Raw genomic sequence first — 26,411 nt, forward strand, 5'->3', positions numbered from 1 at the left:
CTACTTCAAATCACCAAAGTGGTCGAGGTAGCTAGAGTAACCCTTTAAACACTGAATGCTAAAACACTCTCTAAGCACTAGTACACTGTTATGATGGTTTTATATATGCCAGTTAATATTTCATTAATTATGACATTAAGATATTTGCATTCTTAATTTAGTATTTCAGGAATAAATGCCTCCAAAGAATCAAAGAAGAAAACTGCCTGCTCCTCTGCCAGAAGGATTGATCCTAACAGACACAAATAAAAAAGAATGGACATTAGGCAAGACTATTGGAGAAGGCGGATTTGGTTTAATATATTTGGGTAAATATGCAATTCTTTGTGGTCTCATGTTACTAGCCAGACATTAAAAGTTACTTGCCACTACAAGCCATAGCATACCTTTTTTAAGAGGTGAGTTTCAACTCGCCAGGGCAAAATTTTCGCTCACCAATGGTTAGTGGCAAGTGATAATTTTGAACCAGGACACGTCATTTGTTGAGCTTAGAGACCTATCGGAGATATCTCCACCTAACTGTGGCATGGAAAACTTGCATAATATTTAGTAACCAGCTTTAATTTGTTAATAAACCATAAGTGTTCTTAATAAACCAAAGTGTTCAAACTTTTTTCTAGAATATATATATATATTCTTATATAGATATGTTGCATAGTAGTTATTACACAAAATAAACATTCAATCTCTCTCTGTATTATCAAAATAGAAAAATTAATAGATGCATTCATATCGAGTAAAGTATTAAGTACTCATTACCATGTATGCCTGCAGTCCGTGCAGGAGCCCTCACCCAATGTATCAATGTAGAAGAAAGGTTCTGCATCAGGGTTCCAAACTTTCTCATATATGGCTCAGGTACTGCTAGTTCAAGCTGTGCATGAAACGCATTATAGCTATTAGTTAAAAGATCAAAAATGTTGGCCTTGCTAGGCACCAATACAGCTTTCCAATGACGTGCTAACTAGATTTTTGGGGGCATTCACATTTTTAAATATGAGTTTTTTTAAAAGTCATTATACCATTTATTCTAGCACCAGTACAGTTTCCTCTCTGCAGCTCAATTCTCTTCTGGAGAAATTATCAAGCTTGTTTTATGCCCAGATAGCAAGAAGCAATGGGGACACATGGTGCACGCACAGCATTAGCAGTGATCCACCAGAAGAAGCAGTTAATCCAATGCTATTCATAGGGAAGCATGCTGATGCTGGACCCTAAACAAACTGAAAACAACACAGGTTTGCACAGCACCCGTATCCCATCCCCCTCTGCTGCAGTCTTGATTATGAGGAAGTTTTACTTCCTCATTATCCTGCCAAAATATTTAAATTAACCTGTTTAGTATCACTTAATTAAAGGTTCCTTGTGACATATATATTATCCTGGGCAATGAAGAAGTGAAATCTTCATGTTATTATCATGCTGGTAACTAGGGGAATGTGCTTTGTTTTTTTTGTTGGGTTTTGGTTTTTTTCATCTTGAAAAAAGTCCCTGTATGTGGACTGAAATGTTGATCCTTACTAATTGCACTTTAAACTGTGATTTAAGAGATCCTGTGAGTGTACACTGTCTTTTGGATATATTGGTTGGAGTGGAGAACCCAGGCAGGGACCCTTTTATTTTTTTTAAAGCAGCTGGCGAGTGAATTTTAAAGCCCGTGGCTTTTTCTGATAATATTGTCTGAAATAGAAACTGTACTATTGACTTCAAGAGAGAGTTCTACCTTGAACTTCATTGATGCCTACCCAATTCTCCACAGGAATCATTACATACCCTGGGGTTTATTCTCTAAACACTGACTTGTGGTGAATTGAAATATTAATTGAAACATTTTGAGTTGGATCATTTCTTCCAAAATATTACTGTTCAGTTTCAATTCACATGAATAATTTAGTTTAAAGGAACACTCTTAAGCACCATACCACCTACATCCTGCTGTAGTGGTTATGGTGCAAGTAGTGGCACCCTCACAGGGTAAGGAGTAAAACCATTAAATCATATGTGGTGTTATATTTATTGTGAGAAAAAAAAATTAAGTCATTTGTTTATTTGTGTGTTTGTTTCAGCTTCTCCTGGGCGTGATAAACCAGTTACTAATGATGCTGCGCATGTCGTAAAAGTGGTAATATATGTGTATATATACAGTTGTTTTTTATATGCATGTAAAAGAAAAGGTAAATAGTATACTTTGTACTATTTCATATTACTAACTTATCAGTAGAATCTAAAGTTGAGAAAATTAAAAACCTATATTTATACCCTCCACATCTGCAGTATTAACCACGCACCATGCTGCATTTACCCTACACCCACAGCATTAAAGAAACAGTTCAGGCACCATAACAACTTCAATGGGTTGAAGAGGTAAAGATGTCTGGAGTCTGTGGTCGCAGAGTCCTGCATTGCCGCTAAGCAGTTTAAAGTTTAGTAAAGATTCTCTGCTCAGCAGCTGAAAGCCTATTGTCAGTGCGCGATTCTTCTCCCTTGCATTACACCAATTTAAACCAGGGATTGAGTTAGTAGTTGGCAGAGAGGGCTGAGCTCACACTTTCAGTCTACCACTACCCACTAACCCTGTTATGACATGAAACAGAGCATAGTTCCACCTCTACCATTTTGTCATTGGAGGCTGGGCTTCAGATTGCTGGGTACTAAGCATTTCAGAAAAATGGTGAATGAGTTTAGAAGTGATACAGGACTCCGCTCCATAACCACATAAATCTATTGAAGTAGTTTTGGTAAATTCAGTATTCCATTAACACAAGGTTTGACAGATCCCGGGCCCCAGGTTGCCATGGCAACTACAAGTTTTGTCCTGGCGCCTGAGATTTGTGAGCCCGTTCCCCCAAGAGAAAGTCGATCCATTCCAGGTCTCCCAAGGGTAGGGGGTGGAATAAAATAAAAACAAACAATAATTTGTGAGTGTATGTCCATGTCTTTGTGTCTGTGCCTGTCAGTGTATGTGTGTGTTATGGTTTGTGTGTCTGTCAGAGTATGTGTGTGTTGAGGTTACCAGCCCCTCTCCGATTGCTTGGGATTGGTGGTTTTTCTCATCTTGTATTCCCATGCCGTGCTGGTTTCCCCACGACTAACCTTGCCTCTATGGCTGAGATAATCAAGCTTGATTATCTCAGCCAATCTAATGCTTTCCTTTATGAAAGTATTGGGTGACTATTGTGTATGCGCTGCAAAACACTGCTACAATTGACTTCTCCTCATAGAGATACATTGAATCAATGCATCTCTCTTGGTAATATTCAGCGATTCCATGTAGAGTGTGGAGACACTAAATGTAGGTGCTGTACACTGTGCAACACTGAGATAGGAAACCCTTTAGTGGCCATCTGAGTAACGGCCACTATAGGTATCACTGGGCATCAATGTAAACACCTTTTTTCTAAAAAGGCAGTGTTTACATTGAAAAACCTGAATGGACAGGCTATAAACACCAGAACCACTACATTATGACTGGGTACCTCCGTTGAAGCGTGCTCCTAGCACTTCCTGAGGGCTCCAAGCACTCCAGCAGACACCATAACCACCGTAGACTCCTTCAGAGAGCGAAGCAGGAACAAGCTCTTAAAAGAGCTTAGGAATGATTATAGCAAGGGAATATGCAGAGCATAGCAATCGCTTGTAGCAGATTCCCCCAATAAGAGACAGGACTCCAAATTGAGGGTGAAGTAGAACTGAAGCTTTTAATCAAACACTCTGCTTTTATGCACATTTTACAAACATAGTACTGCCCACAGGGTTTTGCAGAACAACCAATCAATACGTACAATACACTCAGACACTCCCACACAAAATCCTCCCCTCTGCCTGTGTTATAATTACTGAACACAATGGGTTAATGTAATTATCACAGGCAGAGAAATACAGTTTTTACACATGTATTGTAACTTTAAATGTATACATCACGTTCACATAAATTTACATTTTCAGAATCAGAATACTCTAAATACAAACATATGTCAAAATCATCCAAATTGGTCCAGTGGTTCAAAAGATAGATCAAAGTCCTTTGTGACCAAATGAAGCATGGCTTTTCTGCCCAAAACCAGTTCCATAGAGTCTTCTATCCTGGAGATAATTGGGAAGTAATCCAAGTATCCCCAAGGACAGAGGCAAAACTCCATTGAACACATGGTAGCAAAAGACAATAAAATACATAAAAATATATAACTGTGCAGCTATTGCATAAAACAGGTACATTCAACATATCACCAGATAGCTTAGATCTGAGCTCACATTATTACTGAATGGCGCTCAGATCACATACATACAGTTCAATTGCCATGGAGCCAAAGTCTGGGGTATCACTGTTCAAATAGGGCAAGTACCGAATGACCCGGCTTTCGTGTCTTTGCAGAGGAAAATCAAGCGTTTCAACAATGGGCCATAGTCTAAAGGCAGCAGGCGGGCAACCAGGCTCCTCCTTAACCTTTTATTCACTGTGTTGGGGGGACGGGATGCTACAGAGCCAGGAATACAAATTGTATTCCTGGCACTTATAGTATCCCTATAACCCTAAATATGGCACATTAAAGAAATAGCACTTCCAATTTTCAACTCAGGTCAGCTTCCCCAGCATTTCCACTGAATTCAAGCCTAGTCTGCAAGGAAATATACCTCCCCCTAACACATATTTAGAATTATTTCATTAATAGTAGCTTTTGGAGGGTTTCTGTACATTCTCACTCAAAATGGTTTAATACATAGCCATGGGGCAGAGCCAGGGGGGCTTTCTGGTACTACAAACGTAGTGTTTGTGTACTGTTGCGTGTATGGTGCTTAGATTGTCTTTTGTTATTGTCAAATTCCTGACGAGTTATGAGAATATGAGCAGAATACTTTTGAATAATAATATATTAAAAATAGTATAAACATACCTAATTTCTCAAATTCTTTGTTCATTTATGTACAAACACAACCCTGTTTAAACAAACTACCCTTTTATGTATGATCTGATACTAAACGTTTACCAATAAATTTTTTAGGAATACCATGAAAATGGACCTTTGTTTTGTGAACTGAAATTTTATCAAAGAGCAGCAAAAGATAATCAAAGTAAGTATGGCTTACTGCTAACAATTATAATGTGGTGTACTGACGTGCAAAAAAGGTAGGGAAGCAAATGAAAACTGACCTAGTGTAAGCCCTGCATAAAAATTTAGACTTTGTTTCTTTTTTTATTTTTATCTTATAAGTAATGCTGTTTTGAAGTCCATGCTAACTGCTTAATTTTTTTTATGGGGAAACATTGATTTCCAGGATTTTTAACATTTAACATATTTAAATTTTTGATGTTTACTTTATCCATTAAATGTAACAAATATGTGTTTCTGAGGTTTGAAATATAAAATTAAATCCCAAAATCCACATCTCTATATTTACCACTAGTGTTGTCGCGAACCCGAAATTTTCGGTTCGCGAACGGCGAACGCGAACTTACTCAAATGCTTGTGAACCGCCATAGACTTCAATGGGCAGGCGAATTTTAAAACCAACAGGGACTCTTTCTGGCCACAAAAGTGATGGAAAAGTTGTTTCAAGGGGACTAACACCTGGACTGTGGCATGCCGGAGGGGGATCCATGGCAAAACTCCCATGGAAAATTACACAGTTGATGCAGAGTCTGCTTTTAATCCATAAAGGGCAGAAATCACCTAACATTCCTAAATCACAATGGATATGGATTGACACCTGACATATGACATATTGACACCTTGACATATGGATTGACACCTGTCCTCAGAGACCCTGATGCACACGGACACAGAGCAGAATAGGGACTGTTCCCCCTACATAGGGTCACTTGGCAGGTATGGCGTGGTCGTGGGAGGAGGAGGATGACTTTCACCTCTTCCCCTGTTAGATTCCCGTTGTGCTGTGACATCACCCTTATACGCTGTGTAAACCATACTTTTTAATTTATTTTGCAAATGCTGCATCCTTTCCGACTTGAAATTCGGTAACATTTCCGCCACTGTCTGCTTATACCGGGAGTCTAGTAGCGTGGACACCCAGAACAGGTCGTTCTCCTTCAGCCTTTTTATACGAGGGTCCCTCAACAGGCACGACAGCATGAAAGACCCCATTTGCACAAGGTTGGATGCCGAGCTACTCATTTCCCGTTCCTCCTCCTCACACAGAGCAGAATAGAGACTGTTCCCCCTACATAGGGTCACTTGGCAGGTATGGATTGACACCTGTCCTCAAAGCCCCTGATACACACTGACACAGAGCAGAATAGGGACTGTTCACCCTACATAGGGTCACTTGGCAGATATGGATTGACACCTGTCCTCAAAACCCCTGATACACACTGACACAGAGCAGAATAGGGACTGTTCCTCCTACATAGGGTCACTTGGCAGATATGGATTGACACCTATCCTAAGGATCCCTGATACACACTGACACAGAGCAGAATAGGGACTGTTCCTCCTACATAGGGTTACTTGGCAGATATGGATTGACACCTATCCTAAGGATCCCTGATACACACTGACACAGAGCAGAATAGAGACCGGGGGTCTAGTAGCGTGGACACGTAGCACAGGTTGTTCTCCTTCAGCCTTTTTATACAAGGGTCCCTCAACAGGCACGACAGCATGAAAGACCCCATTTGCACAAGGTTGGATGCCGAGCTACTCATTTCCCGTTCCTCCTCCTCACACAGAGCAGAATAGAGACTGTTCCCCTACATAGGGTCACTTGGCAGGTATGGATTGACACCTGTCCTCAAAGCCCCTGATACACACTGACACAGAGCAGAATAGGGACTGTTCCTCCTACATAGGGTCACTTGGCAGATATGGATTGACTTCTGTCCTCAAAACCCCTGATACACACTGACACAGAGCAGAATAGGGACTGTTCCCCCTACATAGGGTCACTTGGCAGATATGGATTGACACCTGTCCTCAAAACCCCTGATACACACTGACACAGAGCAGAATAGACTGTTCCCCGTCCTCAGAGACCATGATATACACTGACACAGAGCAGAATAGAGACCGGGGGTCTAGTAGCGTGGACACCCAGCACAGGTCGTTCTCCTTCAGCCTTTTTATACAAGGGTCCCTCAACAGGCACAACAGCATGAAAGACCCCATTTGCACAAGGTTGGATGCCGAGCTACTCATTTCCCGTTCCTCTTTCTCACACAGAGCAGAATAGGGACTGTTCCCCCTACATAGGGTCATTTGCAGATATGGATTGACACCTGTCCTCAAAGCCCCTGATACACGCTGACACAGAGCAGAATAGAGACTGTTCCCCCTACATAGGGTCACTTGGCAGATATGGATTGACACCTGTCCTCAAAACCCCTGATACACACTGACACAGAGCAGAATAGAGACTGTTCCCCCTACATAGGGTCACTTGGCAGATATGGATTGACACCTGTCCTCAAAACCCCTGATACACACTGACACAGAGCAGAATAGAGACTGTTCCCCGCCTACTGAGACCATGATACACACTGACACAGAGCAGAATAGAGACTATTCCCCCTACATAGGGTCACTTGGCAGGTATGGATTAACACCTGTCCTCAGGGACCCTGATACACACTGGGGGGAGCTACTGTCCTCCCCAACCCCTGCACGGTGGGTGGGGGCCATAAATCACAATGGGGGGGGGGGACCTACTGTCCTCCCCCCCTTGGCCCCCACCCCTGCGCGGTGGGTAGAGGCCATAAATCACAATGGGGGGGACCTACTTTCCTCCCCCCCGGGCCCCACCCCTGCGTGGTGGGTGGGGGGCATTAATCACAATGGGGGGGACCTACTGATAGGAGTGGAGTATTGTTCATATCAGTTTAATACCTTCCGCGTCTCCTATCAGTGGACGTGTATATGGCAGCCATTTTAGGAACCGCACACCTGGGACCCGAGCAAGGTCACCTCTTTCAACAGGCGACAAGATTTGGCCCTGTAAAGCTCTCCTGGATATTATGTACAATTTCTATGGATATGGCATTGATTTATGTAACAGGGAGATGGAAGAAGATGCTTGGTCGGTTCTCTTACTTTAAATTTTTGGCACTGCGCGGGCAAGCTAATGTGCCACCAGATAGGAGTGGTGAGTTTAGTATTGTTCTGATCAGTTTAATACCTTCCGCATCTCCTATCAGTGGACGTGTATATGGCAGCGATTTTAATTGTGGAATCACCTCCCTTTTTTAGGCCAAGGTTGGAAGATGCTTAGACCACTGGTATATTGGTGCCATCTGGGAGGATTTTTTTTTGGTTTGGTTTTTGAAGCCACAGTGCTGCACCAGTGGGCCTAACAATTAGGCATGTACACATGCTTGAAAAATTTGGTATTGTTGCAGCCGCTGCTGTAGCAGCGGCCAGAAAAATTGATGTTTGTTTCACAGGCAGAAAGTGCCCTAAAACATGGCGGCTTGAACCCTAGTTGGTGGCGGATAAGTCACGCAAGTCAAACGTCATTCAGAGCTAAAATACAGCAGCGTGTGGACCATTTTTAGCCCAAGGCAGCTCATCTCATCAGGCCTTTTTTAATCGAATGTATCGCCCAGTGTCAGTCCCTTCGGGATCCATCCCTCATTCATCTTAATAAAGGTGAGGTAATCTAGACTTTTTTGACCTAGGCGACTTCTCTTCTCAGTGACAATACCTCCTGCTGCACTGAAGGTCCTTTCTGACAGGACACTTGAAGCGGGGCAGGCCAGAAGTTCTATCGCAAATTGGGATAGCTCAGGCCACAGGACAAGCCTGCACACCCAGTAGTCAAGGGGTTCATCGCTCCTCAGAGTGTCGATATCTGCAGTTAAGGCGAGGTAGTCTGCTACCTGTCGGTCGAGTCGCTCTCTGAGGGTGGATCCCGAAGGGCTGTGGCGATGCGTAGGACTTAAAAAGGTCCGCATGTCCTCCATCAACAACACGTCTTTAAAGCGTCCTGTCCTTGCCGTCGTGGTCGTGGGAGGAGGAGGATGACTTCCACCTCTCCCCCTGTTAGATTCCCGTTGTGCTGTGACATCACCCTTATACGCTGTGTAAAGCATACTTTTTAATTTATTTTGCAAATGCTGCATCCTTTCCGACTTGTTGTAATTCGGTAACATTTCCACCACTTTCTGCTTATACCGGGGGTCTAGTAGCGTGGACACCCAGTACAGGTCGTTCTCCTTCAGCCTTTTTATACAAGGGTCCCTCAACAGGCAGGCATTTGCACAAGGTTGGATGCCGAGCTACTCATTTCCCGTTCCTCCTCCTCACTGATGTCATTGAAGGTATGTTCTTCCCCCCAGCCACGTACAACACCACGGGTACCAAATAGGTGACAACGAGCACCCTGGGATGCCTGTTGTGTTTGGTCTTGCTCCTCCTCCTCAAAGCCACATTCCTCCTCTGACTCCTCTTACTCACAATCCTCTTCCAGCGTTGCCGCAGGTCCAGCAAGCGATGCTGATAAGGCTGTTTCTGGTGGTGATGGTGACCACAACTCTTCCTCTTCACTCTCATCTACGGCCTGATCCAGCACTCTTCGCAGGGCACGCTCCAGGAAGAAAACAAATGGTATGATGTCGCTGATGGTGCCTTCAGTGCGACTGACTAGGTTTGTCACCTCCTCAAAAGGACGCATGAGCCTACAGGCATTGCGCATGAGCGTCCAGTAACGTGGCAAAAAAATTCCCAGCTCCCCAGAGGCTGTCCTAGCACCCCTGTCATACAAATATTCATTAACAGCTTTTTCTTGTTGGAGCAGGCGGTCGAACATTAGGAGTGTTGAATTCCAACGTGTAGGGCTGTCGCAAATCAAGCGCCTCACTGGCATGTTGTTTCGCCGCTGGATATCGGCAAAGTTAGCCATGGCCGTGTAGGAACGCCTGAAATGGCCACACACCTTCCTGGCCTGCTTCAGGACGTCCTGTAAGCCTGTGTACTTATGCACAAAGCGTTGTACGATCAGATTACACACATGTGCCATGCACGGCACGTGTCAACTTGCCCAACTTCAATGCCGCTATCAAATTTTTTCCGTTGTCACACACCACTTTGCCGATATCCAGTTGCTGCGGAGTCAGCCACTTTTCCACCTGTGCGTTCAGGGCGGACAGGAGTGCTTGTCCGGTGTGACTCTCTGCTTTCAAGCAAGTCAAACCCAAGACGGCGTGACACTGCCGTATCCGGGATGTGGAATAGTACCTGGGGAGCTGGGGGGGTGCCGTTGATGTGGAGAAAGACGCAGCAGCACAAGAGGACAAGAGGAGGTTATGGAAGAGGATGGAGTAGAGGAGGTGGCAGCAGGACTGCCTGCAAGTCGTGGCGGTGTCACCAACTCCTCTGCAATGCCACGCATTCCATGCTTGTCAGCCGTCAGCAGGTTTACCCAATGCGCAGTGTAGGTGATATACCTGCCCTGACCATGCTTTGCAGACCAGGTATCAGTGGTCAGATGGACCCTTGCCCCAACACTGTGTGCCAGACATGCCATGACTTCCTTTTGCACAATCGAGTACAGGTTGGGGATTGCCTTTTGTGAAAAGAAATTCCGGCCGGGTACCTTCCACTGCGGTGTCCCAATAGCTACAAATTTTTTGAACGCCTCAGACTCAACCAGATTGTATGGTAAAAGCTGGCGGGCTAATAGTTCGGACAAGCCAGCTGTCAGACGCTGGGCAAGGGGGTGACTTGGTGACATTGGCTTCTTACGCTCAAACATGTCCTTGACAGACACATGACTGTGGGCAGATGAGCGGGAACTGCTCAAGGCAGGAGACGGAGTGGCGGATGGTTGAGAGGGGGCAAGGAGGACAGCAGTGGTTGACGTGGCTGAAGATGCTGGACCAGGAGGAGGATGGCGGCTTAGAGTAGGCGTGCTGCTTGTACTCATGTGTTGATCCCATAGGCGTTTGTGATGTGAGATCATGTGCCTACGCAAAGCAGTTGTACCTAGGTGGGTGTTGGACCTCCCACGTCTCAGTTTCCTTTGGCACAGGTTGCAAAAGCATCGCTGTTGTCAGAGGCAGACACACAAAAAAAATGCCACACTGCTGAGCTCTGCAATGACGGCATTCTGGTGGTGGACACAGCATGCGTTGATTGGCGTGCTGTCGGGCTGACCCCGGGTGCCGATGCATGCTGTCTGACTGTGCCACTAGCTCCTTGCGACGACCCCCCCCCCCCTGCTTCCAACTCGTCTCCTCCTCCTCTCTGTCTCCCCATCTGAACTTTCGCCCTGTTCTTCTTTTTGCCGAGCGGGCACCCACGTGACATCCATGGACGCATCGTCATCATCAACCGCTTCGCTTGTATCTGACAACTCTGAAAAGGAAGCAGCAGCGGGTACAACATCATCATCATCACACCGTACCTCCATGTGTTTAATGCTGCCTGCCTGAGACATATCCCTGTTATCTACATCCTCTAGCAATAATGGTTGCGCATCACTCATTTCTTCAAACGGGTGTGTGAATAACTCCGCTGACATACCAATTAAAGCGGCTGTGGTGCTAGTTTTGGTGGTGGCGGCAGGCGGGTGAGTGGTATCTTGAGAGGTGCCTGAAGCTAAGCTGGAGGAGGATGGTGCGTCAAGGTTCCGAGCGGAGGCTGTAGAAGATTGGGTGTCCTGTGTTAGCCAGTCAACTATGTCCTCAGAACTTTTCAAGTTCAGGGTACGTGGCTTCTGAAAACTGGGCATTATTCTAGGGCAAAAGAGAATCACAGCACCACGACCACGACGGCCCCTGCGGGGTGGCCTGCCTCTGCCTGTCATTTTTTTGGGTATTAGTGGTACTATGCTTGCAAGCTACTGTGAGACCAGATATGATTGGCAATGTGAACTGTAACAGTTCTGCAGAGCACACACTGTAGGCCTGACACAACCGCTTGAAGACAAGTAACTGCTATTCAATCTATAACAGTGAAAAAAAAATGTTGGTTTTAAATGCACGCTATAGAGACACCAGATATGATTGGCAATGTGCACTGTAACAGTTCTGGAGAGCACACACTGTAGGCCTGACAGAGCCGCTTGAAGGACACTGACTGGCTGCTATTAGCTTACACTGGAAACCTTTTTTCTTTGTAAAAGCACGCTATAGAGATACCAGATATGATTGGCAATCTGCACTGGAACAGTTCTGCAGAGCACACACTGTAGGCCTGACAGAGCCGCTTGAAAGACACTGACTGGCTGCTATTAGCTTACACTGGAAACCTTTTTTCTTTGTAAAAGCACGCTACAGAGACACCAGATATGAGTGGCAACTGTCAAAGTACGCTGGCACAGGTCTGCAGAGCACACGCTGAAGGAGGCCTGACACCCAGACGCTTGCAGACAACTAACTGCTCTTCTATTACAGTGAATTTTTTTTTATTTTTTTAAATCTAAAGCTTAAGCTATTGTAAAAACAGATATGAGTGGTGGCACTGGGCAAGAGGGCACAGTATCCACTGTGAACCTCACACAGAAGCTGGCAGGCAGGCAACTGCTCTTCTATTACAGTGGAAAAAATATAATTTTTTTTTGAAATCTAAAGCTTAAGCTATTGTAAAAACAGATATGAGTTGTGGCACTGACTGTGCAAATGGGCAAGGCATCCAGCCTGACACAGAAGCTGGCAGGCAGGCAACTGCTCTTCTATTACAGTGAAAACAAATTATTTTTTATAAATCTAAAGCTTAAGCTATTGTGACCCCAGATATGAGTGGTTGCACTGGGCAAGTGGGCACAGTATCCACTGTGAACCTCACACAGAAGCTGGCAGGCAGGCACCTGCAATTACATTACACAGAAAAAAAAAAGCAGCCTGATGTTCTAGCCCTAAAAATTGCTTTTTGGGGTGCTGTCCTTACAGCAGAGATCAGATGAGTCCTTCAGGATTGTAGTGGACACTGAATACCCTATCAATTTCCCTATCTAATCAGCAGCAGCTAAACTTTCCCTCCTCTCACTAAGCATGCAGCTTCAGAATGAATCGAAAATGGATGCTGGTAGGGAGGTTGGAGGGTGTGGAAGGGAGGGAGTGCTGCTGATTGGCTGGAATGTAACTGCTGACCGAGAGGCACAGGGTCAAAGTTTGCCCAATGATGACGAATAGTGGGCGGATCGAACTGCGCATGTGTCCGCCCGCCGCGGCAAACGCGAACACGCTAAGTTCGCCGGGAACTGTTCGCCGGTGGACAGTTCGGTACATCACTATTTACCACTATTTAGCAATTAAATACCTTCATCCTTTACATCATTGCTATATACCTTCTTGCATTAACCACTGTTAGTCAGTATAGGGAACTCCCCCAAACTTTCCTGATATATCTTTGTGTTTGCTGAGATAATCAATGGCGAAGAGGAAACACCGCAAACAAAGAAGGAGAAAGACAAACTACATAGCTTCCAAAATACTAGAGGGGCACTTTAATTCTAGAGGTAGTGCAGGTGGGAATGCTCTGAAAAATGTATGACATACTAATAACAATATATGCAAATAAAATATAATTTAGAAGAACAACAACACTGTATTTTAGTTACAAAGACGGATTGCTAAACACATTTATTGTAGTTTAAAGGGACACTATAGTCGCCAGAACAACTACAGCTTAATGTAGTTGCTCTGGTGAGTATAGACAGTCCCTGCAGGCTTTTTGCTGTAAACACTGACTTTTCAGAGAAAAGGCAGTGTTTACATTACAGCCTATAGACGCCTCCAGTGTCAATTCCTCAGATGACTATTAGAGGTGCTTCCTGGGGCAGTGCTGCGACATTCAGTGTCTCCACCCTCTTTCCTCATAGATTTGCATTGATTAAATTCAATTGATTCAATGCATCTCTATGAGGAGATGCTAATTGAGCAGTGTTTGGCTCCGCCCCCATCCTGCCCCCTTGGCTGAGATCATCAGAATTGACAGTCTCAGCAAATGCTTTCCTATGGGGTAGAGCCAGCACTAGCAGACAGAAATAAAGGTAAGATATCATTGTATTAATAAGGGCAAAGGGAGGGAGGGGGCAGAGGGCCTACATCGTGTTTTATTCTATAGAGTCAGGATAACATGTTTATGTTCCTGATCCCATAGTGTTCCTTTAAATACACATTACTGGGAGTATTATTGCTGTGAAGTTCTGTTATACACTCAGTCACACAAACAATATGGAGCTCCAAGAAAAGAGGGACATTAGGATAGAAAAGTGGGATGGAGGGATTTGTCTCTGCTAAATAGGGACAGTTGGGAGATATGAAACCATGTTTTTATTGGGTGATTTGGTTTTCCATTTTTTTTTATATGTATTTAAAGTTAAAGTGAGCATTGCATCTAAAAATTTTAGCAGAAATTACAGATGATCTTCAGTGTAATACTCAGTGTAATACTTCAGTGTAATATCTACAGAAGTGAAGATTCTCGGTTAAGGAGCTAGAGGTCTTTATACATTGAGTTAACCAAAAAATGTTTGCATAGTCTCTGTGTGTCAAAATCGTTCTATTGTGCCATGATCCTGGGCCATGCTCCCTTATTTCAAAGTTAGCAACCAGAAGTAAGCAATTTTCCATGTTCTCTTCAATAACTCTTGGCTGTGGATGTTGCTAGATTGCTTTTTTTTTTTAAGCGATTTAATTATTGATCATATGTTTTTCAGTGCAATTGAAAATAATTACAATTGAGCAACTTGAGCTAAAATGTGGATCAGAGCATACGTTGCTTATACAGATTTTTATGTATGTTTGTTTATTTTACAGTAAAAGCATGGGTAGCAAGACACAAGATGGATTACATTGGAATTCCCAATTACTGGGGATCAGGGGAAACTAAATCCAGCTCAACAAGGTATGATGACTCTGGCGTAAGGCTTGCTGGTTAGTAAAGAACCATCAGTTTAGCAGTGAGAGCATTATACTATTCATGTCTATATTACTTAAAGGAACGCTATAACGTTAGGAATACAAACATGCATTATAGTGTTACAGTCCCAATTTAGATTAGAGGTTTCTTGTAAATCTAGTAAAGGGTCTTACCTACCTTTTTTCTAGTGCTGCATCACAGTCCTTGCAGCCGGAAGCTTTACCTACTGCATCTTTATATCACACTTCTCTCCCAATCAAATTATTGTCACAGAGAAACATTATGCATGAGAAACGCATGCACAGCAAACTCTGTGCTTGTTCAGCATTTGGTGATGATTGAAGTCCTCATGGATATTGCATGTCACATGACCGAGTTAAACTCCGTCGTTGTAGTGAAAACGCCTCTAGTGGCTGTCCGAAAGACAGCCTCTAGAACAGTGATGGCTAACCTTGACACCATAAGTTGTTTCTGGACTACATTTCTCATGATGCTCAGCTAGCCCTTAGAGTCTAAAAGCTAGCTGAGCATCATGGGAAATGTAGTCCAAGAAACAATTTATGATGCCAAGGTTAGCCATCACTGCTCTAGAAGCATGTTTAGCCTTGAGATGAAAACATTATCGTGTCTACAAAACGGCTGTATTTTCAATTGCAGGACTAAAAGGACAGGGTCACTGGACTCATGTCACTTCATTGCGATAAGGTGTCCTAGGTGCCTATTTACATGTAAGAAAATGCTAAAAATGCTTTTAAAGGAACACTATAGCATTAGGTATACAAACCTGTATTTCTAACACTATAGTGCTCTATTTGCAGGTTTGTTTTAGGTCTGCTTCCGCAACATCATCTGGCTCTGAAGCCAATGGGCAATCCAATGCTCCACGTATCCAAATGCTTCACATAGAGAAGCATTGAATTCTGTGCTTTCTTATGATTTTCTGTGTCATGCAAAAGAGTTGCCTAGTGGCTGCCCTGGAAGATATTCACTATAGGTGCATTTAACCCTGCAATGTAAACATTGCAGTTTCTAAAAACAAACCAAAAACCACAAACAGACCACTTCATTGAGATTAACCCCTTAACGCCGTTACGGCGTTCTATGCCGTTCCGGCTTTAAAGGGCTTTAAAGCCGTTGCAGCGGCATAGAATGCCGTAACGGCTTAAGCCCCCAGGAGATGAGATCTACTCACCTCCGCCGCGATCCTCTTCTGGAGGGCTGCCTGACAGCCCAGGCAGCCCTCCCCCGGCAAATGATGCCCCCGGGGGCCATGTGATCGCTCTCAAAGAGCGATCACATGGGAAATATTGAAACAAAATTTAATATAAATTATATATTCATATGTAATTTCATTCTAACTGTATTTTGTTATTAATATATATATATATATATATATATATATGTAACAAAATACACTTAGAATTACATTCTCTATATATATATATATATATATATATATTACATAAAAGATTACATTAGTATACACGTAGAATTTAAATACCTATAAATGCATATATATTAAAATTCTACGTGTATATTTAAATAATCTTTTAACATAATTATGTGATTTTATTAATTTAAATTTGATTGACATGCCTGACAACACAGGGAGAAAGTGCAGAGAATTTAATTCGCAAGCACTATATTTGACCCTGTAACTCTCCAAGACACCATAAAACCTGTACATCGGGGGTACTGTTTTACTTGGGAGACTTCGCTGAACTCAAATAGTAGTGTTTCAAACTGGTAAATTGTATTACAATGATGATATTTTAAGTAAAAGTGACGTTTTTTGCATTTTTTTTTTTTTTACAAACGAACGGCACTTTTATGGACTAGATTATTGTTGTAATATGTTTTACTGTTTTAAAACACTAATATTTGTGTTTAGTGAAGTCTCCCAAGAATAACAGTACCCCCCATGTACAGGTTTTATAGTGTTTTGGAAAGTTAAAGAGTCACATATAAGGCTTGCATTTCATTTTTTTTAACATTGCAATTTGCCAGATTGGTTATGTTGCCTTTGAGAGTGTATGGTAGCCCAGGAATGAGAATTACCCCCATGATGACATACCATTTGCAAAAGTAGACAACCCGAGGTATTGCAAGTGGGGTATGTCCAGTCTTTCTTAGTAGCCACTTAGTCACAAACACTGGCCAAATATTAGTTTTTTGCTTTTTTCACACAAAAACAAATATGAACGCTAACTTTGGCCAGTGTTTGTGACTAAGTGGCTACTAAAAAAGACTGGACATACCCCACTTGCAATACCTTGGCTTGTCTACTTTTTCAAATGGTATGCCATTATGAGGGTAATTCTCATTCCTGGGCTACCACACGGTCTCAAAGGTAACATTACTAATCTGGCAAATTTCAATTTGAAAATGGAACGTTCTATATTTGACCGTGTAACTTTCCAAAACACCATAAAACCTGTTAATGAGGGGTACTGTTGTACTCGTGAGACATCGCTGATTACAATATCTGGATGTGATTTTTTCACCTTTGGGGCCATCCCTATCGCTTCCCTCTTAGTCTTGACCAGGGTGTTTGGCTGGTGTTTGAGCTCCCTCTCCGTAAGACGGCTTGGTCGTCTGGGCATTATCCGTTTATCCACTTATATATTTTTTCACGGACTGGACTGGAGCCTACTGCTTGAACTTTTTTGAGTTCACATATAGTTTTTATGCTAATGTGCACATCTCTGATTTTTTACATCAGTCCTTTGTCGACAAGAATATGAATAAGGGGCCCCTTACTATTCATCACGTTTACATCTGATACTGGACGTTTTGAGATGTTGTTTCATTTTTTATGATTGGTTTACTATACAATAAATGATATTTTGTTATACTCTTATATATATGTGTAGAGTATTCTGATTCAGATAAGACTCACCCAGTACATTCAATTGTGGTTTATGGTGGTCATTGTGGTGATCTCGGCGAGATTGGTCATTTTTAAGTTTATTGATATTTTCATCTTGATTTTTATGTAGATCTGCATAATTAATTGGAGCGCTCACATACCAGTTATATCTTTTCGGTTTCATTTAATAAGTCGCTCCCTTGTATGTGACGCAGCCCTACTGTTATTTCATCCCATTGGGTATATTTATTTCTCACTGTCAGTCCATATTACATTTACATTTTGTTTTCTGTGTTCTGAGCGCCGTTTTGGTCTGACATTGAGTATACCGATTAGCCTTTCCATTCCCTGTTTAGATTTCAATAGTTTATTTCCACTCAGTCACGATTATGCCCCTCCTTAGCCTTACAGAAAGGAATAGCAGAAGGTTAAATTTATTAATAGAAAAAGATAAAGATGAGAACTTTTCCTCCCACATATCAGAACCTTCCCTAAAATCCCTCTTTTTCGAGTTAGAGAAACAACTTAAAACTGAGATGAGGGATTGGTGGGATCATGCATTGTTAGAAAAATATCTTGATCAAAAACTGATCCCAAGAGGCCTGAGGTTTGACAAGAAACCTTTTTTTACGGACCATTCTGAATTGGAAAATGAATGGTTGGTAGCCTTAGATAACTGCTCTATGATACTCATGAGAATTCTGGTTAGGTATAGAGAATACAGATTGAAAAAGACTGAAAAGGAGATTGAAATAATTCATTCAAAGATCAATACCACTGACCAACCCGACTCAATAACAGAGTTGGATACTACTATGAACAATAGGATTATTAGATTTGAGAAAGACCTGGTCACCAAAAAGAACACCAAATACACAAGGGACCTAAAGGACTATGCAAGTGGCTGCATCAGAAATTGGCAAAGAAAGACCTTGAGATCGAAAAGGGACACAACTACTCCTTTTCCGAGGAAGGATTCTAGAAGTCAATACCCTGACCATTTCCAGCCAACTAAAGGAAAAAGGAGTACCAACTATGCTAATCGCTCCTATGGATCCAAGAGGACTCCCCAATGGAGCCCGAAGACCTATGCTGAAGCTGTCCAATCCAAACCATACAATTCCTTCAATCAGAACCACCGTACCAGAAATAATCACTATCAGAAAGAGAAAGGTACTCATTATACCGCCAATACACCTCATCGTGATCGATGGAGGAGACAGGACAACCCCAACTTTATCCCCTTATTGGAGACCACAGACCGAGGTTCCATGGAGGGGTCAGGTCCCCGGACCAAGCATGAGGAACTAGGAGCGCGTCCCAAACCCCCCAGAGTTCTCCACCGGGATAATCCAGTTGAGGCTCATTTTTTAGAAGAGAGCCCTGTGGATCGACCCAAAACGTTCCCACTTTTTTCCAAAATAGGGAGCAAGAAAAGAGATGCACCCACAGGGGAACGAGAGGAAAGGGAAACAAACCCCAACAAGATGAGATGCCTCCCATAACTGGAATTTTCAACCTATCCACCCATGTATTGACCGCACCTGAGATCTCCTTACTCAACAAGGGTCTGAGTTTTGCTCCGTTTAGGAATCCGGATATCCTAGATCTATTTCGAGATCTTAACCAATTTATTAGAAAATTAACCTTAACCAGGTCGTTTAATATCAAGGATGCCAATAGCGTTCACACGGCTTCGTTCTTTCTAAATGATCCACAAGATAAAATCATTCTGAAGAACCTGATGAGCCTACTAAATGATCAAACTGAAGCCCTTGGGGAAGTTGATGCCCTGGAGGTGTTGGAGGCTAGTGTATCTACAGGACTTAAAACTCGTTCTACATACTATCCTCTAGCCGACAAAGGAGGGTTCATTCCTATCTTCTATGAATTGGTTATGAAGGATTTTAAACACCTGGTCCTGGATCTTGAGAAGCAACAGAAAGATCGTAAATTGGAACACAATCTTACTAATCTCGAAATGTCAGCCCTAAAGGGCCTTAAAAAGGATAATAACATCATCATAAAGGGAGCAGACAAGGGAGGAGGGATTGTCCTTCTCAATAGAGAGGACTACTTGGGTGAAGCCAATCGAATTCTTGGAGACCAAGAATACTATCAAGTTCTTACCTTCAACCCCTCAACCCGCTTTACCAAAGAATTACGGATTTGGGTAAATAAGATGTTTGACATGAAGGTTATTGACAAAATGGAGAAAGGTTTCCTCCTCTCTGGTGAAGGCAATATCCCCATTTTTTATTTTCTCCCCAAGATTCATAAATCTCTCACCAACCCGCCGGGGAGACCCATCATTTCATCTATTGGTTCTCTGACTGCACCACTCTCAAAATGGGTAGACACTCACCTGCAAAAAATTATGATTCACCTCCCCTCCTACATTAAAGATACAGGACACGTGTTGTCTCTGATGCAGGAGGTTGTGTGGCAGGAGAACTTCTGCTGGCTAACGATTGACGTGGCGGCCTTATACTCCAACATTGACCACCAGTTAGGTTTGAAAGCGGTCAAACATTTCCTTTTGGAAGACCCCCTTCTTCCACGATTTCAAGTGGAAGCCATTGTTGAAAGTATATCCTTCATTTTAACCCACAACTATTTTAGTTTCAATGGGCAATTTTATTTACAGAAGAAAGGGACAGCAATGGGGGCGAGCTTTGCCCCAGCATACGCCAACATCTTTATGGGTTTATGGGAGCATTCCAACATCTACCATAACCCTATCTGGAAGAGGCACCTGAAATTCTACAAACGCTTCATTGATGACATCCTGATCATTTGGGAAGGTGATCTAAATGAAGCTGAGGAGTTCGTTCAAAGTCTCAATAACAACGAGTGGGGGCTCTCCTTCACGAGCAACAAAAATAGATCTACTATTGAATTTCTGGATTTAATCCTGAGTGGGAAACCTGGTTATGTCCACACCAGAACATATAAAAAACAGGTGGATGTCAATGGTTTTTTACACTCCACGAGTGGTCATCATCCTACGTGGATTAATAATATCCCGTTTAGCCAGTTCACCAGGCTCCGACGCAATTGTTCCTTTTTGGAGAATTTTGAAGAGGAGTCGTTGGACCTTTGCCAGCGATTTCTGGATAAGAATTATGACCCTAGCATCATTGGTCGGGCGTACCAGAAGGCTAGAGGGCTCAATAGAGATTCCCTTATCAACCAGCGTAAAATTGGAATGGACAGAAAGAACCCTATAATTATCCCTGGGTTTGCAGCTGATATACTGATTTCATCACCTTCCCCCTCAGTCAAACATAGGGAGATTCTATCTCTATTGGAGAATCATCCGATAATAAGGAGACCTAAACCGAGGATAGACTTTCACATCAGTACTAGAGAGGTGGGTCAGAATAAAGGTCCCATCTTCTCGACAACGTACAATAGGGCGTACAACCAGATCATTCGTATCCTAAACAATCATTGGTCTATTCTGCGGTTGGATCCATGGCTTCGTTTCAGTATCCCTGAAGTACCCAGAGTAACATTCCGTAAAAATAGGAATCTAAAGAACCTATTGGCCCCTTCCAAATTTCCGACTGCAAAAACTAATCAAACATCGATATTATGTGAAGCAGGAAATTTCAAATGTGGTGCCACCCGATGCTTAACCTGCCAACACATATGTCACGGAAAAAAGAATTTTCCCCCTTCCTCTAAAGATGAGAACTTCCATACAACTACTAGAATCTCGTGCAATACCTCATTTGTGGTATATCTGTTGATATGTACTTGTGACTTGCTATATGTAGGTCAGACTTCGAGACCATTAAAAGCCAGGTTCAGGGAACACAGACGAGCCATCAGCAACCGTGATAAAAAATCTCCAGTAGCCAGACACTTCCAAATGGCCCATGACAGTAACCCTTCACAGCTTTTAGTAATGGGCATCGAGCATATTGCAGAGAATATACCCATTAGAAAATTAGCCTTAATTACAGCAGAAACTAAATGGATCTTTAGACTCAACACACTTACTCCTAATGGGTTAAATGAAGAAGTGGAATGTAACATTTAAAATTTGGAAGACATACTTATTTGTCCCTGTGAGTGAAAGATCTTTCACTGTCTCTATATGTGGGAGAGGATCAATCGGGATCCACATATATATTACGATTCACCTTAGACCCCATGGTCTCTTTAACACTTATATGAATCCTATATGAGTGTTCAGCATTTTTTTCCAATGTTCTTTTTCTTAATTATACATATAAATATATATACAAAAATATAGTGCTCAACATTTATTTTAATGTTCTTGTTCCTAATCTAATATATATAAACAATAGATTTTTATAAAACAATTGAACTATATTATCATTATTATTATTTTTAAAAAAAGGCTCACAAATCAAGATTGATTCATTATCTCTGTTAAACTTGAGATTGAAATACTTTATTAGTAAAAATAAAAGTAAAAATAAAAATATATTTTTAATCTTTATTTTATGTCTATATATATATAATTTTTCGATGTTAATAATATGAGATTGTCCTAATAAGGATATATGTTTTCATTTATTATATTTTGTGTTTTTCTATCCACTTGCAGCATATTTTATTTTAGATCTGTAATGATCTCAGTTTATCAATTAACAATTATGACCATTTACTTTAGATCTGTAATGATCTCAGTTTATCAATTAACAATCATGACCATTCTATGAATCAATTAAGAGTGGGTATATAAACCCGGCTCTTAGACAGCAGACATTGTCTTGAAAAAGTCCTCCAGCTAGGACGAAACGCGTAGACGTGCTGTCTGCTACCTCACCACACCGCCGACGGATTTGAACTTCCCAGCCGATTCGTCCTTTACGACCCGCCATTGATTTTCGGCAAGCGACCTGGCGAGAACGGCCTTTTTCCTGCAGCCCTCACGGTTTGGAGTTTATGTGCTCCCAGTTTCTCACCCGATGGTCGGACGGATAGGGTAAGTTGCTGAAGTGATATCCCCATAGTTTTCCATATCTGGATGTGATTTTTTCACCTTTGGGGCCATCCCTATCGCTTCCCTCTTAGTCTTGACCAGGGTGTTTGGCTGGTGTTTGAGCTCCCTCTCCGTAAGACGGCTTGGTCGTCTGGGCATTATCCGTTTATCCACTTATATATTTTTTCACGGACTGGACTGGAGCCTACTGCTTGAACTTTTTTGAGTTCACATATAGTTTTTATGCTAATGTGCACATCTCTGATTTTTTACATCAGTCCTTTGTCGACAAGAATATGAATAAGGGGCCCCTTACTATTCATCACGTTTACATCTGATACTGGACGTTTTGAGATGTTGTTTCATTTTTTATGATTGGTTTACTATACAATAAATGATATTTTGTTATACTCTTATATATATGTGTAGAGTATTCTGATTCAGATAAGACTCACCCAGTACATTCAATTGTGGTTTATGGTGGTCATTGTGGTGATCTCGGCGAGATTGGTCATTTTTAAGTTTATTGATATTTTCATCTTGATTTTTATGTAGATCTGCATAATTAATTGGAGCGCTCACATACCAGTTATATCTTTTCGGTTACAAATATGTAAAACCTAACAGTATTATGACATTTACAGCTAAAATGTGAGGCAGAACTACAATTTTTTTTTTTTTTTAACCCCTTAAGGACCAAACTTCTGGAATAAAAGGGAATCATGACGTGTCACACACGTCATGTGTCCTTAAGGGGTTAAATACAATTTCTCATTTTTTTTTTTTATTTTATTCATAATAAATTATGTTTCATATATAAATATTTGATATGAAATAAAAGCCCTGTTTCTCCTGAACAAAATGATATATAATAAGTGTGAGTGCATTTAATATGAAAGAGGTGAATTACGGTTGAACAGACATATAGCGCAAATTCCAGTTTTTGTTTACGTTTTGTTTTGATCAGAACGTGTACTATTGACTCCGTCCTGAAGGGGTTAAGTGATCTTGGTGACTGTAGTGGTGTTTAAACCTACCAGTAATCCAGTTCTGGGACAGGACAGGTTCTTCACTGCAGTCCCATGGATGAAACCATGAGACCAGGATGAAAGCAAAGCACCCTATAACTACATCACATCTGTGGGTACATCTGTAAATATATTTTAAAAAGCAACATTTGATTCCAATTATAGAATGAATGCCTCAAGTCTGTTCACCTGTTATATCTGGAAAAGGTGGCTACTTTAATAGCTCAGAAATGTACATAATTTTTTTTTTTAAAGGGACACTGTAGTCACCAGAACAACTGCAGCTTAAAGGGACACTATAGTCACCCGAACAACTTTAGCTTAATGAAGCAGTTTTGGTGTATAGAACATGCCCCTGCAGCCTCACTGCTCAATCCTCTGCCATTTAGGAGTTAAATACCTTTGTTTATGAACCCTAGTCACACCTCCCTGCATGTGACTTGCACAGCCTTCCATAAACACTTCCTGTAAAGAGAGCCCTATTTAGGCTTTCTTTATTGCAAGTTCTGTTTAATTAAGATTTTCTTATCCCCTGCTATGTTAATAGCTTGCTAGACCCTGCAAGAGCCTCTTGTATGTGATTAAAGTTCAATTTAGAGATAGAGATACAAATATTTAAGGTAAATCACATCTGTTTGAAAGTGAAACCAGTTTTTGTTTTCATGCAGGCTCTGTCAATCATAGCCAGGGGAGGTGTGGCTAGGGCTGCATAAACAGAAACAAAGTGATTTAACTCCTAAATGACAGTGAATTGAGCAGTGAAACTGCAGGGGAATGATCTATACACTAAAACTGCTTTATTTAGCTAAAGTAATTTAGGTGACTATAGTGTTCCTTTAATGTAGTTGTTCTGGTGAGTATAGTATATCCCTGCAGGCTTTTTTCTGTAAATACTGTCTTTTCAGAGAAAAGGCAGTGTTTGCATTGCTCCCTAGGGACACCTCCACTGGCAGTCACTCAGATGGCCACTAGAGGTGCAGCACTAACGTTCAGCCTCTCCACGCTGAACTTTGCCCATAGAGATGCATTGATTCTATGAGGAGTTACTGAATGGTTAGGATGGCGTTTGGCTCTGACCCGTTCCACCTCCTTGTCTGAGGTCATTAGAACTGGTGATTTCAGCCATACCAATGCTTTTCTATGAGATGATCTAAATAATATTTTTAACACTTAAGGGTCAGGATAAAAACCAAAATTATTAAATCATTAAATTTAAAGGAACGCTATGTTCCTTTAAGCTTAATGATTTCCTAATTTTGGTTCTATCTACATTCGCTTGTTTGTCTTATGCTTTATTATCAAAGTACATTAAGACATTAAACTGTAAAGTAACAAAACAAAAGTTTAAAACTGAAGGAGTTTTAGTGCGTGCAGCTCAGTAACTGTCATTGAAGCCCCGGAAAATGTGATGCAATTGGAAGACGGATAGCTGCATTACAGATAAACATTTTATAGCTTAAAATTATATACTGTATGTTTTGTTTTTTGTTTTCCCCAAAAATGTTTCTTTTAAACTTCTGTATGAAAAGACACTTTCAGGTGACAAATAATCAGATGAAGTTTCTGGCATAGAAGATCAATATGTTTTTGTTCTCTTACTGGTTATTATCATGAGAGCATTATGGGCATGAGAGAGATGAATATACTAAAAGCTACACTTTCTGTCCAGTCTCGTTTGAATACCTTTTTTTTCTTTTTTCTTTTTATTCTGTTTTATCCTCTTTTAAGACTCTTTTTTTAATATGTTATACTTTGTGTAAATGCATTGTTTCAGGCAACTTATTCTCATATACTGCACTACATTTTTAATGCGACAACATTTCTTTTTCACTGTATTTAACAGCTACAGGTTTATGGTGATTGATCGTCTTGGCACAGATCTACAAAAATTGCTTCTCAGCCATGGTGGAAAATTTCCATTAAGTACAATTATGCAATTAGGGATTCGTTTGGTAAGTTTCAACTAACAGTGATTTTCTTTAAAGGAACACTTCCCTACCCATATAATAAATATTGTGGTAGACCAGTGGCAACATGCATCATTTTATTGTGCATTTGTATATCTAAAAAAAAAAAGCAGCTTGCAAAAGTTACATATCTCTTGTTTGCAGCCTTCCCCTTTTAAGCCCTCCCCTTTTAACCCCACCCATATTGTATGTGGTTGTTCAATCAGAGACTTCCCAAAGCAGCTCAATGAGAAGTCTTTGCAAGGCAGGTGTGCCTCTTGAGTTTAGCTCCACTGAGCTAACCAACCAGGAAGTAAGAGGACCGTTTGGCTGATTGAGTGCTAGGGGGATGTAAAAAAAGGTTAATGTATAAATTTGTAAATTTCAATTGAAAAAAAAAACAACACTCTTTACACCTTAAGCATTTCAGCAAGCTAAAGTACTTTAAAGGACCACTCTAGTGCCAGGAAAACATACTCGTTTTCCTGGCACTAGAGTGCCCTGAGGGTGCCCCCACCCTCAGGGACCCACTCCCGCCGGGCTCTGGGGGGAGGAAGGGGTTAAACTTGCCTCTTTCTCCAGCGCCGGGCGGGGAGCTCTACTCCTCCTCCTCTTCTTCCTCGCGACGTCATCGGCTGAATGCGCATGCGCGGCAGGAGCCGCGCTCGCATTCAGCCGGTCGCATAGGAAAGCATTCATAATGCTTTCCTATGGACGCTTGCGTGCTCTCACTGTGATTTTCACAGTGAGAAGCACGCAAGCGCCTCTAGCGGCTGTCAGTGAGACAGCCACTAG

General features: G+C 41.8%; 1 protein-coding gene across 6 annotated transcripts in view; it reads left to right on the top strand.

Moving 5' to 3' along the window:
• Nucleotides 1–26,411, top strand: part of VRK2 (VRK serine/threonine kinase 2) — an 87,729-nt gene that overhangs the window by 1,667 nt on the left and 59,651 nt on the right. For all 6 annotated transcript variants that reach the window (XM_063443734.1, XM_063443733.1, XM_063443737.1 and 3 more), the window contains exons 2-6: nt 162–308; nt 2,067–2,122; nt 5,001–5,070; nt 14,711–14,798; nt 25,514–25,622. In XM_063443734.1, coding sequence (XP_063299804.1) covers nt 176–308; nt 2,067–2,122; nt 5,001–5,070; nt 14,711–14,798; nt 25,514–25,622 — 456 coding nt within the window. In that variant the 5' untranslated portion in view covers nt 162–175. The remainder of the gene's footprint in view (nt 1–161; nt 309–2,066; nt 2,123–5,000; nt 5,071–14,710; nt 14,799–25,513; nt 25,623–26,411) is intronic.

This window comes from Pelobates fuscus, chromosome 2 (assembly GCF_036172605.1).
Source record: "Pelobates fuscus isolate aPelFus1 chromosome 2, aPelFus1.pri, whole genome shotgun sequence".
NCBI classification, from domain to species: Eukaryota; Metazoa; Chordata; class Amphibia; order Anura; family Pelobatidae; genus Pelobates; species Pelobates fuscus.